General features: G+C 43.7%; 1 protein-coding gene across 8 annotated transcripts in view; it reads right to left on the bottom strand.

Moving 5' to 3' along the window:
• ACAP2 (ArfGAP with coiled-coil, ankyrin repeat and PH domains 2) overlaps positions 1 to 10,795 on the bottom strand; it is a 66,727-nt gene extending 55,932 nt beyond the window's left edge. The window contains exon 1 of one of the 8 annotated variants that reach the window (XM_061371479.1): positions 10,478 to 10,795. In XM_061371479.1, coding sequence (XP_061227463.1) covers positions 10,478 to 10,530 — 53 coding nt within the window. In that variant the 5' untranslated portion in view covers positions 10,531 to 10,795. Of the gene's footprint in view, positions 1 to 8,191; positions 8,593 to 10,477 lie in introns of those variants that run through there. The other 7 variants (XM_061371480.1, XM_061371481.1, XM_061371476.1 and 4 more) reach the window with 7 other exon arrangements.
• Between the last annotated feature and the right edge of the window lie 3,190 nt (positions 10,796 to 13,985).

Here is a 13,985-nt window from a genome sequence, read left to right as displayed (position 1 = left end):
GCACTTTTTAGTGGTATAATTTGATTACATTATTCCACCCAAAATAAGTTGTGAGTGCTTTCCTTCATTTTGGTAATATCTTTCTTTTACCAGCAGGGCCCCAAATTGGTCATAACACTCCAGACTTAGCCTTGTGACAGCTAAATACTGTGTAATCATCTCTTCCCTCAACTTGCCAGCTATGCTCTTGCTAATGCAGCCCAATATACTGTCAGTTTTCACGGCTGCACAGGCATGCTGCTGATAGATGGTCCATTTGCTGTTCACCAGGAGGCAAAGGTCCCTATGTGCCAGCACGGCTGCATGGGGTCTTTCCTTTTCAGAGGAAGTCTTCACATTTGTCTTGGTTAAACTTCAGGAGCTTTCTACTTTTACTTTCTTCTACCTTGCTGAGATCCTTATGAATGACAGACCCACCCTCCAGCATATCAACTGCTCCCTCCAGTCACGGTGTGGTTTATTTGATTTTCTTCATCTATAGTCAGATATAAAAAGATATCTAGAGGCATCTTAACCAACATGCTGACAAGGATTACGTTTGGTACATGTATAATAGCATCAGACAACCACAGATCAAAAAAGAAACATGACATATTGAAGGACAAAAAAGTCACATGGCATATTGAAGGACAAAAAAGTCACACACTGAAAAATAAGACGTAGTAACCTTGGATAACAGCACATACAAGGAGAGTTTTATAACTCATGAGATGTGTCATATGGTCTGAAGAATGCACACTATTGCAGCCTGTCACAGAACTCATTGAAGCCCTGGTTTGGCATCACAAAGATTTTTCCCTTCTGGCACAGAGCCCCTCCACACTGAGGAGAAGATGATGAATGCTCCCTGACATGCCGAGATAAACTTCCTCATTCATGTTAGTACTCCTTACATTATTAATTCTTCAGTCATTGCCACAAAACATTTTATCAATAGCTTGAAAAAAAATTGTAACATGAAGAGTAGGACTTTCAATCAGAAATGTGACATTTGCTTCATCCCTACTATGCAATCCTATACACTTCCTATGAGCTTGGTGGACTGAAGCACAGAAATGCATTTCCTGAACCAAAGGTTATCCTGCTGATGAATAAGACAAGTCTTCTTGGGCCTATAGCAAGCACTATCCACTTTTCAAATTTCCCCAGAGAAAAGAAGTAAGAATCAAGACCTCAGTATTAGAAAAGCCATCCTTCACTCCTCCAAAGTCAGACTTCTTTTATAAAATAATCAAATTAAATGAGACAAGGGTATTTACTGAATTACCTAATCATTAAAGCAAAAGTCTGCTTGTAGATACCAGCTCTTAAGGGCTTCTTCACCTACAAAATTTAATTAACCCAAAAATCACAGTCTCTGCTATAACAAACCAAGAAACAGGACAAATCCCTTTAAGATGCATGCTTCACTTGATTCATTCTTTACTGCAAGACTACACATGGCTCAAAAATATAATGAACATTATAAACAAATCAGTCTTCAAAAGGGAAGAAGTTCTATTGCATTTAATATACATGGCTGCAAGTCAAAGTGATTACCACTAAACTTGCAGCAGAAATTAATGATCATACACAGCCTTCAAGGACATGTGTGCTACCTGCTGGCCCTGAATTGTCAAGATTTTTTTCTCATTACTCTTTTGCAGTAAATTGCCAGAAATGCCCAACAGTATTCTTTTCCCTAATAGATTTGTCTAATATTTTTTCTGCTAAACTTATTTACCTCATGAGAGCCTGAGAGTAAACCTATCTAGGAAACCAGCAAGCCTTCCACAAAGATTCCGATAAGCAGGATTTTCTTCATCTTTCAACTTAAATGTTTTGCTCATGGTGGGGCAGTTGCTAACAAGATGAGGATACAATGCTTACCATAACAGCTTCAGAGACAAGAGGTTGATTAAATTGCTAAATGTAAACTCAGGTAAGAATGCAGCACATCACAATGCCTGTCCTGAACAACTTCGACTAGTAATTTCAACATCTCAAGAATGAGTCAAAAGCTTTTTAGGAGGCCTTACTATCAGATAAGGAAGTAGGACTACAGTATCAAGATGCTGCAACAAAAAAAGAGCAGCAGAAACAAGCTGAAGAAACTGATAGTGCAGTGCAGAAAATTCTTGTTGCTGAAAACCTGCAAACATCACAGAGCTCCTTTAATCTTAAAGCTCAGCAACCACCCAGGAGCTTGAACACAGAAGCAGAAGGAATGAAGGATTTCAACATTTGAAAATGCAAATATGTAGTAAGGTCAGGAAGTGGAACCACAAATACAACCATCAAGCAAACCAATTGCAAAAGATACAAGGTAGGACATCCCTCCATCTGAATGCTACACTTTAACTATCAGCCTCAACAACTGGAGTTAACTAATCAGATGCTAAGGAGGCAACCTTTCTTTTAAAAGCTACAAGTAACAAAATCTGTGGAAGAATGACAAAATTAATCCCTGATTGGGAAAGATACCTCTTATTTATCTCAAATGCAAGCAATATAAAAAACAGGGTAGCAGTACCTGGAAACTCAGAGAGAGTGATTCCCCCAGTACATGGTTCTCAGTATCAGTATGTTCTGAACTGATACAGCAAATCTTATCCACGTGTAGAGAAAAACTCCTATAAAGTAGAGGAAACTGAAGATCAGAGTACCCTATAATTATCTAAGAGCATACTTTTCAGGTATTATACAATCTTAAAATGAACCCTGTGTTTACTTTGATTTCAGAAAAATAAGGCAATATCTGTCCCTTTCCTTTTGTCATTTCATAGAATCATAGAATAGTTAGGGTTGGAAAGGACCTCAAGATCATCTAGTTCCAACCCTCCTGCCATGGGCAGGGACACCTCACACTAAACTATGTCATAATTTATACCTACTACAGTTATAAAAGTACTGTTGTGTCCAAACCACTGTAAGACCTCACTTGGAGTATTGTGTGCAGTTCTGGTGTCCTCAACATAAAAAGGACATGGAACTGTTGGAACAAGTCCAGATGAGGGCGATGAGGATGATCAGGGGAGTGGAGCACCTCCCGTATGAAGACAGGCTGAGAAAGTTGGGGCTGTTCAGCCTGGAGAAGAGAAGGCTGCGTGGAGACTTCATAGCAGCCTTCCAGTATCTGAAGGGGGGCTATAAGGATGCTGGAGAGGGACCCTTCATGAGGGACTGCAGTGATAGGACAAGGGGTAACGGGTTAAAACTTAAACAGGGAAAGTTTAGTTTGGACATAAGGAAGAAATTCTTTACTGTAAGGGTGGTGAGGCACCGGAATGGGTTGCCCAGGGAAGCTGTGAATGCTCCATCCCCGGCAGTGTTCAAGGCCAGGTAGGAGCCTTGGCTGGCATGGTTTAGTGGGACGTGTCCTTGCCCACAGCAGGGGCATTGGAACTAGATGATCTTAAGGTCCTTTCTAACCCTAACTATTCTATGATTCTATGATTTACCCTAGGTCTGAGACCTGTCTACTTTTAATATTCACAAAGTAAATGTTATCCATAAAGTAACTATTCTGCCACACATGCAATGACTCCTCTTGAAGGGATCAGCAGGATGGAAAAAGTGATGTTTCAATCTATTTCACTGGACTGCTTAAAATTGTTTAGTTTATGATCATAATGATAATGTCTACCATTTCTCATGTTCTTGATCTAATCTTTTAGTCATATAAAAGAGTGGCAACAAAACCAGGACTTACCTTGTCACACAGAGAAGTAGCAAAAACTGCATATACTAAAAATCACGTTACAGTCCATATGCTCATCTGTATTTCCTCATACTGGTCTTCCATTGCATACAGATATTTTAGCTGTTGTTTTTGTTACAAATCTGCCACTATCAAAAAGCAAACCACATCATTCATCACCTAAACTCACAGGGTTATCGAAGCCTCAAACAAACAGCACAGTATCTGCTCAAAAAGGTCACAGATGCACTTACAGAGTTTAAGCTCCTATACATGTTTTTAAACTGAATTCTGCATTACAAGTAAAAGACGGAAAAAAACCCAAGTAACTAAATCAGTCAGAATTTATTCTTCTATTTCCTACCCACGCAAACCTAAGGCGATATAAGACATAACATTAAGTAACCACGTGGGGGTTTTGGTGGGGATTTTTTGCACTCCCCCATGACACTTTTGCATTTGCATCTCCTTGAAATACTAAACTAATTGATTTAGTCAGAAAGGCCCGCATGAAGACCCAGGCAAAGGGTTCTTGGCTCTCTAAGCTGTAATTTCAGTGGGAACATTTCTGTAGTCAATGAAAATTAGATATTTTCCTTTCTTTTTTGTCCCAAAGCAGGTTTGATTTTCTCCCAGATCAGGACAGATTTCACTTTGGAGACTTTTCAAAATAATTTTCTATAATAAAAAATTACCAACAACTTGAGTTTCACTGCATGAAGTAAGAACAGGAAGAAATGCTGACTCCACATAAATCAGTTCCGAGTACGAGGTTGTCAAGAAGCTGAGTCTGAAAGAAGATCACAGGATACTGCTAACAGAGCCAAATGAGCACATTTGCTATTCAGTGGCCAGTGATTTCACAGATGCATACAGGAAAAAAAACAGGCTACCCCAACCTGATCTAGACGAAGACAGACTATTTTATAGTTGCCTCCTCCTTAATCTATAGTCTATTCAGTAACCCTGCTTTCCAGAGATTTTAATATTGATATTCCCCCCCCCAAACATAAGACTGTCATCTCCATAACTTTAGTTCATAATGTAATTACACAGGATGAGCTTAGCTGACATAAATGAGACACTCCAGGCTAAAGAACCAAACGTCTTAAAAGTCTATATTTAAAACCTGAATGACTGTATGAGCTTGTACAATTACAGTTACATTGTACACATATAAACAAGCTGTCCTTCTAATACCACAAGTACTCATTAAAGATCAGTTGCACATGCTTAATTAATATCAGTTCTTCAGCAACTGATCCTGTGCTACAGCAACATTATGAAAGCTGGGATTCTGTTACTGCTTCCACTGTAAGTACCCTTCTCACTGTGGGGTGTTTTTTTTAAACATGCCTAGAGAAAAAATTAAAAAGACCAAACCCAAGGAAATGAACATTTTAAGTTCCTATTAACAATCTGAGATATAGTTAAGATTTTTTAATTTGCTGCTACTTCAGGTAACTCAATCAAACAACAAAGAAATAGAATCAGATTTGCCATTAAAAACCCCAACCTTTGTAATTTATAACAGCCAACTTTGTTCTAATTTAAAAAAAATAAAAAAATTAGGTGCTCAAGACAACCCGATTTCAGGACACATTTATCCAACTCCCATTTGAAAGGACTGTAACAACTTCATGTTAATATGAAGAGTCTTTAAAAGGTTTCAGTACGATAGATTATAATGAAACTTCTTTAGTAGGATTGGTGTAAAAGCAAATGTCCTAACATTGGGTTTTATATTCCAATACACCCCCCTTTCCTTGATCAATTATTTTCTTAATGAACTTGTGAAAGAGGTAAAATAAGAGTAGAACAGCACATTCACTGCAATCTCCACAGAATTGAAGAACTGGTATTCTAGAAGCACTCTGTTTAACTAACTCCATCAGACTCCTAGCAGTGTGGACTGACATGGTACACATGTAACTCATCAGCATCCTGCCAAAATAGTCCTCCACGTCACTACACTTCAGCTATGAAAAGTTCTGCTCTACAATCACCTACTGAGAATTATAAACATAACCACATTAAATATGAAAAATGGTAAATGCAAACTTACAAGCAAATGCTTGGCAGCTTTCCCTTTGAACTTACTGTATCTTTCTTTTCCTCTTCTTCAGCAATACTTTCCATCCTGCTTTGCCAAGTAAGTTACAAACTTGCTTTTCAGTCCCAAACACCAAGGGCAGAAAGCCCAGACCAAACATTTCTTTGGAAAGTCCTCCTAAAACAGCTAGGTAAGCCTCAGGAAAAGAGATTTTGCATGCAGACACAGTTCTTGGTCACATACTTCTGAACACCTTAAATGCTGCTGAGTTTACCCATGTGAGCAGCCTCAGTGATTCCAGCAGCACCATCACTACACACAGATTATGTGTGCTATAACCCATGCTGAATAAGAGGGGTTTATTTGCTGCTTGCAGTACTGCAATGAAGCAGGCTCAGAGACAGCCTGCACTGCAGCACTGGACCCACTGGAAGTCATTGCAGAAGGGGCAAGTTTACCAATATTCCAATTCCTATGTTTTCTTCAGAAAGAAATAAGCAGACCAAAGTATATGAGTTACGCACATATGATAAGTTCTCTGACTACTGGACAAGCTCTATTCCAAATAGGCTAAATAAATCACTTTCTTTTTATTATTCATGTTTTAAAGTGAAAAACACTTCCTGTTACCTGGGAAACAGATGCTTAATGACTACACTTTGGTTACACAGTACTGGAGAGAAAAAAAAATAAAATCATAAATCTAGAAAGCTATAAAGTGGCATGAGTGAACTGTTCAGCCTGTATCCCCTACATAACCCTGAGGTACATTTCTGCTGGCCCCATTTAGGTAGGCCAGAATCAAAGCCACAGAAAACCAACACACATACCAGGGAACTTCAGTAACAAGCCAGTGGAGGCCTGCCTACAGAAATCAGTACTTCAGTTCAATGTAAATGGAAGACTCCTCAGACAAGTCCCCTTGAAGGAATACACTAGAACCACAGGTTCTACACATAAGCAATCTATGATATACTTTTTACTAAGAATGGCAATTTGCACCAATTTCATGTTATATTCTTTCACTTACGTCGTTCCTCCATCATCTGCTCTGCAGCTGGGGTTTCAGGAAGGGAACACAAAATCAAATGAAAATAACTTAAACAACGTCAGCAACAGTAACAGATAAGGCCAAAGAAATGATCTCTAAAATGCACAGCTTTTTACTGATGCTTATTTAAAGACTGGAACAGACTGAAGGTTCTTCTGTAGAGTTCTTAAAATTGCACACATCTCAAGCAACAGAATTTCGCTTTTCTATTGTTTGTTGTTTATCAAGATTGCTCACTGTTACCCGCAAGCTGATGTATTTCCACAGCACTTAAACTTGCTTCTCCTTTCTAAAAATTTAGCTTCAGAGTGATTCATGTGGCTGCTACAGTGCATACCTCATTAGGAGAAAACGTTCTTTTGGTACAACAAGAAAAAACAAAAATGAAACACCAATACAAAATCCTGCTCCATTAAGCACTGAAACTTAAATTCTCATTGTTTAAAGATAAGGAGAAAGTATACTTTCAAAATACTATTTGTATAACAAGAAAAAAAAAACAAACAAAAAAAACCCCCAAACACTCCAGGAATTCCTAGTTATATACATAGAACTTGCTAGCACAGCTCAGTTCTTAGTACTCGAAGAATGCTCCAAGGCCCCTCCCCAGGCAACTTCTTCATTTGATGGGAAGTTATGGACACACTGCATTAGAACTGCAAACACATTTCCTTGCTAGATCTTTGGTCTGTCCATACTTTACGAGGGGAGTCATGAGGGAAAAAGCATGTGATTTCAGTGAGATTATATTTCAAAGTGGGTTTAAAAAAAACAGGATTGCAAACTTGCAACAGTGTGCCTGAATTCATACCCTTTTCAAAAAGCAATTTCTAAATATCAAGTTTCCAATCCCAAACTGATCTGGCATAAGCCTAGTGATGCAATAGGCCATCATTGCTTCAGGTTTTATAATTCAGAGATTTCTTTATCTACTGGGGGAGGGGAGCATGCCTTACTATTAAATAGCCCACCACACTTCTGACATGAATCTTTACAGCCATTATTATCTAATCATGTATCAGCAACTTAACAGTGACAACCCATGCTCCCTCTATATGCACTTCAAGCAAGCAAACGAGCCTTTATTTCTTTGCTTCAGGTAACTATGATATTACCAATTACATCTCAAAGCCAAAAAACATCAACATGAACTTCACAGGAAGCAGATAAGCAAGTAGGCCATGTGTCTGAAGGTGTATGTAATGGTACGTTTTAAAAGATTTAAATCATTCCCTGTGAAAATAGGGATTTGGTGACTCATGAATTCCGACTCACCCATGTCCTCCCAGTTGTCTCCACAACCATAAGAAACTAACCCATGACATTTCTATACACTCTGTACCTCCCAACAGGTTTATTTAACTGCTCCAACAAGTATGCTGATGGGAAGGACGAAGACTACACCCACCTGCTCAGCAAGATCAGGAGGAAGCTGCAGCTCTGCTTTGTTATGAGGAACACAGCAGTGGAAGGTGCTTTATGTCTATACACTACTCCCTGCAAGAATGTCAGGATGAAATGACCTTGTTCTACGTTAGTGTCTCTACCATCCCTTAACAAAAACACCACAGTAAAATTCATTTGGAACGTTTCTGGTATTTGGTTTAGGTACATGAAATACTACAGGATGTTTACTTCACGGTTTTAACCACTTCCTGTTAGTTAAAGGTTGGAAGGATACTTTGGTGGCATCAATTAATTACACTATAATGTTTTCTGCAATTTCTTCAAAGGCAATAGTTTGAGAGACTGTCAGAAAGACCATAACGCACTACACGACCCCAACAAAGGGTTTTCCTTAGCTTCTCTCCTTGCAGTAAAAGAATCAAGAGGGGCAAAAGGAGAATGATACAAAGTGAGTTCAAAGTAACTAGCATGTCTTAACTTCAAAAGACAGCAGCATGCTTCTGCTCACAAGTTTTAGTCACTATTTCTTGCTTTCAAACATGCATTCTACACTTCAGCAGGTATTGATAATTTAAAGAAATTATACTTAATGTTATAGCTCTGTGGTTAATCTAAGCCAACCTAAGATTGCATGGTCACCACAATGCACCCAAATGAAACATACTTGTGACAGAAAGCACATAAACTAGCGAGCATGTCCAACTCAGGGCAAAATTTTGTGGACCTGCTAAACCAATATAAAAGCTGCCTGCTGCCTCAGGGGAGGTCTCACTCCCCACTGCCTTTACCTAGTCTTGCTTCTGGCAGTGAAGTTTCCTCTTCCTCCTCCCAGTAAGCTTTAGTAGGTCTCACACCCTTCACAATGCTGACTCAACTCACTAGCCTAGCCGATAACCATCCAGTCTCTTCTGCCAGGGCAGCAAGCTCACTGAAAAGTCCAACAATACAAGTCACCAGAGAAGCCTGTGGCAGAAGCAGCAAGGGACAAGCTGGCACAGACAAGAAAAAGAGGGAAGAACAGCAAGTCCACCTTCTGCAGGGGTAAGCCATTCAAACCTTCTCCAACTTCCTCCACATCCCAGAACCACACGATTGCTAAAGCTGACACAAAGAGGAGGCGTGAACACACAGTCAGACACCAAAGGAAGCGCAAGACTATTTCCTTCAACAGCCAGAGCTTACCCAGCCTGGGCAAACCACAGAGCCACAGCCGCTTCAAACATGGGCTCAGCATGGGACAGCAGGGCACAGCAGTGACAGATCTCATCAAGTTAAGGAGCTGTTTAACTCTTCGTCAGCTAGAAGGGCGATACCAGGCATGGACAGGGGGTCTGTGCATACAGACCAGCCACACATCCAACAGAATTACATTGAGTAGACACAATGGTGCAAAATACAGAGAGAGAATGGCTAAAAGCACAGGGACAGGTAGAGGGGGAAAGTTGCCTAACACAAGCAGAAGTAAACCTACAGGACTGACAGTCGGGGAAAAACAAAACAGCACATGCCTTGGTCTGACAACAGGAAATAAGATTATACCGAGCTTGTTTAGTACTGGCACCCCAACAGTGGGCAGACTGAGCATGGACAGACGTAGTGGACGCAGGCAAGAGGCGCTGGGAGCTGAAGTGTAAGCACAACCATGAAGAACTGGAGGCGGACCAACAGGAGTCCATGCTCCTGAGCTGGATCAGGCATTGCTTCAGCTACTGATCATTTCCCGCACCAGCTGCCTACCACCCTCCATCTGCTCAAAGGCAGGTGACCCCAGCAGCGCTCACTGCAGACTGTGCCACCGCCGCACCAACCCCAGTCCCACGTACCACAGATGCTGTCTCTCTCCTTGAACTTCCCAGCTCCCGCATCACCCTCCTCAGAGCGCCCTCACACTCCAGCAACGCCCTCGTCCTATAGAGCCCCACAACAGATCCCCCCTGACCCCGTCACACCGCCCCTCACAACAACCCCTCCACACCCGCTGCCCCTGCCCTTCCACCCTACGCTCCCCAAACCCTGCCCCTCACCGGTCCCAGATAACACCACCCCACATAGCCCTGGCCCCATCATGCCACTCTCCAAGGAGCCGGGCGCCCACAGCTCGCCGCCACCTGTCGCCCCCAGGGCCCCCAAGCTCCCGGCCCGCCCCGCAGCCCCCTTCCCGCCCCGCTGCGCGGCCTTGCCACCCTGAGACACCAGCCCCGCTTCCTGCCCTCCCTGCACGGCCCCCGCCGCTCTACCGCGACCTGTCCCCCCACACGACCCCGGCCCAGCCCCTTCCCGGCGGCACCTGAAGCGCGGCGAGTCCTTCAGGCACTCCTCGAAGTCCACGGTCACCTTCATCCTCTCCTGCCGCGGGGCACGCCGCTGCCTCCGCTGCCGCTGGTGGCTGTTGGGGTGGTGGCAGGGAGAGCCCGAGCCGAGGCCGGAGGCCGGCCGCCGGGCGGGGCTAGGCGGAGGCGGCGCTCATGGAGGGGCGGTGAGACCCGGCAGCGGGACGGCTGCTGTGGGAACGCCGCGCCGAGCACCACTCTGCCCGCCTCGCACGCCCAAGCGCGACTGACGGCGCGGCCAGCCAATGGGCGACAGCAAACAGCAAAAACAGCCAACGAGGCTCTGGCGTAGGCGGGGCTTCCTCCAAATCATCGTGGGGCCTCGGAAGGGCAGGCTGCCCACCCAGTGGCAACAGCAGGGAAGCGCTCTGGCCAACCACAAAGCGAGAGGGGCGGGCATAACAGGACGACCGCCCTCCTCTGAGCGCCAGTCAGAGGAGGCAGTCGACAGCCGGGTGCCGCAGGGACTACTTCCTCACAGGGCGTCCTTAAGAGTGACAACCAGGTAAGCCAACCGGAAAACAGCCTTTGGCCTCCCACCAATTGGCAAGTCCCACTGCCACGGCTGCCCTGAAGACCAATCCCATCGCTGATGAACTCTGAGGGAGCCGCTCCAGCGCTACGATAGGCTGCCCCCTCGTCACTCGTTGCCCAGGGGCGGGTCGCGGCTCGGTGGTTGGTGCCGGTGCTACCGGGCCGAGCCGGGCGGGGCCGCTCGGCTCCTCCGGGTTAACCGTGAGCAGATGAAACCCAGGCACTCGTCCGCCCGCCTGGGGAAGCCTGGCCGGCTGTAGAGAACAGCTGGCCCCGCAGGGCAGCGGCGCGGACAGGCAGCCGCTGCGCTGGGAGCTCCCCCTCGCTCCCGCAGGGAGCCGGTGTCGCTGCCGGGGGTGCAGCAGCAAGTGCTGAGCCACCGAGGAGAAGCGGCAGTTTGGATTCTCTCCGGCGTGTTGCAGGTCCCGATCTTGGCGGTGGCCGGAGACCTGTGCTGCTCTGCAGGAGGGAGGCGAACAGAAGCGCTTTCTGTACACGGAATGCCAAGTGTGCGTACATGGGTTTTGCACGGAACGTTTGCCTGGGATTACTTACTGAAGGATTTTCGGGCAGCAAAGGGGCAGTATCATAGACTGGAAAGGACCGTGTTGGTCCTCTCCTGCTTCATACGGAAGGACAGCAGAACATTGTAGATCACTGATCCCTTAAGAATAAAAAGGAGAAAGATCGGCTCTGGCACGGCTTAGTGTTCCCAGCTGTAAAATGACAAAGGCATGTCAGCCATCCAGACTCATCCTCGAAGACAGTGACCAAGGAGGACAACTTACTGTACAGCTTAAACTCAGCAAAAATGAAGCAATGTCACACCAAGTCACGGGCTCCACCCAGCAGGATGCAGTGCTGGGAAGCAGACACGAGTTGATGGCAGTCATTCTCAGCTCCTTCAGGAACCTGGAGCTGCTGCACCTGCTCTCATGGAGCCTACTCACTCCCTGCGACGTTCAGACTCCATCCCTCCAGTGCCCCATCACCTGCACCAGGCTTTGCCTGATTTTTTTAATCTTTTTTTCTCATCCCACCCTTTCTGGCTCCCCTGATGTCCTTTTGGTATCACAAGAGAAACAATGGACATGGAAGGATGGAGGGAAATTTAAGACTTCTTTCCTTTCCAAGAGGCTGAATGCCTGCTACAACCTTACTGTCCCTCCCTCAGTTACAGTGTCCTTTCAGAGAAGCAAAGGGAAATGTTTCAGTTCAGTTAGTTGTGGTTTAGGGGGTTGGGTTCTGTTGCTGTTTACTCCCCCTCCCCAACTGGTCAAACATCAGGTGTAAACTGAGTTACACAGGTGTAATGATTGTATATTTTTGTGAGCTGCCCCTCACCAAAACTAACCAAACTACCACTCCTTTAGGTCAGGAGTTGAGCGCCTGCCATACCCACAAAGGAAAAGCAGCAACTTAAGAAATGTTTTTATCACTTGGTCTGCAAGTGTTGTGAAATCCACTGTTCACATAAAGCATGACATTGGAAAGAGAGCCCAGCTCTTTTTTTGCTTTTAGGAACAATTTTACTTCCTGAGGAGTAGTTGGTGTTAGTCATTTTCCATTACTCAATGCTGACAATGAAGAGACAGATCAGTCTTGCTTTAAATCCTACAACACAGAAAGAAAACTACCTTGGAAAATGCAACCTATTCTGTGGTGCTGCTGCCTTAAATTCATGATTCAGGTCCCAGATCTACTCTTACATCACTGTAGCCAAGCATGTACAAATTGATGCACATCAGTTATACTAATACTTCTTTCTTTGCAGTGATGAGGAAACTGCAATACTGGTTTAAGTATTTGCCCATGAACACACCTGAAGACCTTACAGAGGCTGCCAGTTTCTTCTGAAAAGCTCCAGGAAGTCAAACCTATACACTTAGTGTTAGCACCATAAAGCAGCAGTGAAAACAGTGGTTTTATTTACACTGTGACATTTAACACTGGTTTCAAACAGGACAACTACATTGGTGAGGTGGTATCATGATAAATGCCACAAAAAGCATGTTACAGAAAGAAAATTCTAGTAAGATACACAGGTTTAACATGAGAGCAAGATGTGGAAAAAAATATTTGCAAGTTTCTATGAACTGCAACTTTTCATACAAGTGTGTGAAAGAAACTTTAAGGACAGGGAAGAAAAACTTTAAAAGGCAGAGTTAAGGCTCTTATTTGCAAGTCATCTTGCTACTGGAAGCATATTGAAATTACTTTCTCCAAACAGGATGTAGCGTGGGGACTTACCCCTGTGCATGAAGCTTTACAATTACGATGCTGTGGAACTCAGTCTCCGTATTAGTAAGGGATGCATGTGTTGTCCTTCCCCTTTACTGTATGAACGAGCTTTTATCATAGGCTCCTCAAGATGAAGACATGCATGCGACCTGAGTCCCCCATCTAATGTAAAAAGAGAAAAGGCATTTCCTCTCTTGTCCCCATTCACCAGGGGAGTATACTTTACATTTCCAGAATAGAAGGAAATCAGATATCCCTTTGTAAAAGAAGCTATATAGAGTATATGTAGTTACTGCAAAGTAAGCTGGCCTATTTTAGCTTTTAAAATGCATGAAGGCATAAACCTGAATGAAATCAAGTAAACCAGGCTTTCAGTTAAAAGTGGTGTCAAGTGCATCGGGTTGCACTCTAGGTGAGCAAGATGAGGGAGCACAAACAATTTCTGCTGAAGAGAATGAAGAGAACAAAGCCTTTAATAACACCCATAACTTAAACCAGCACAAATTCGAAAATGGCATTTAAGTTGGTAGCACCAAAAAAGGGAGATCACCCAGACAGCACAAAACAACTGACTAATGATGTTCTGAGGTTCATTCAGAACCATCTTCCTGCATTTATGTATGCTGTACCTCCCTCAACGCTACATGCCCATTTCAACCAGGATTTTGGAAGCCATTACAGGAAAGTTTT

This window comes from Neopsephotus bourkii, unplaced genomic scaffold, assembly GCF_033783945.1.
Source record: "Neopsephotus bourkii isolate Nb327-2 ecotype Australia unplaced genomic scaffold, CSIRO-AGI_Nbou_v1 NB_1574, whole genome shotgun sequence".
Lineage (NCBI taxonomy): Eukaryota > Metazoa > Chordata > Aves > Psittaciformes > Psittacidae > Neopsephotus > Neopsephotus bourkii.
Note: the sequence above shows the minus strand (reverse complement) of the source record. Positions and strands in the feature narration are given on the sequence as shown.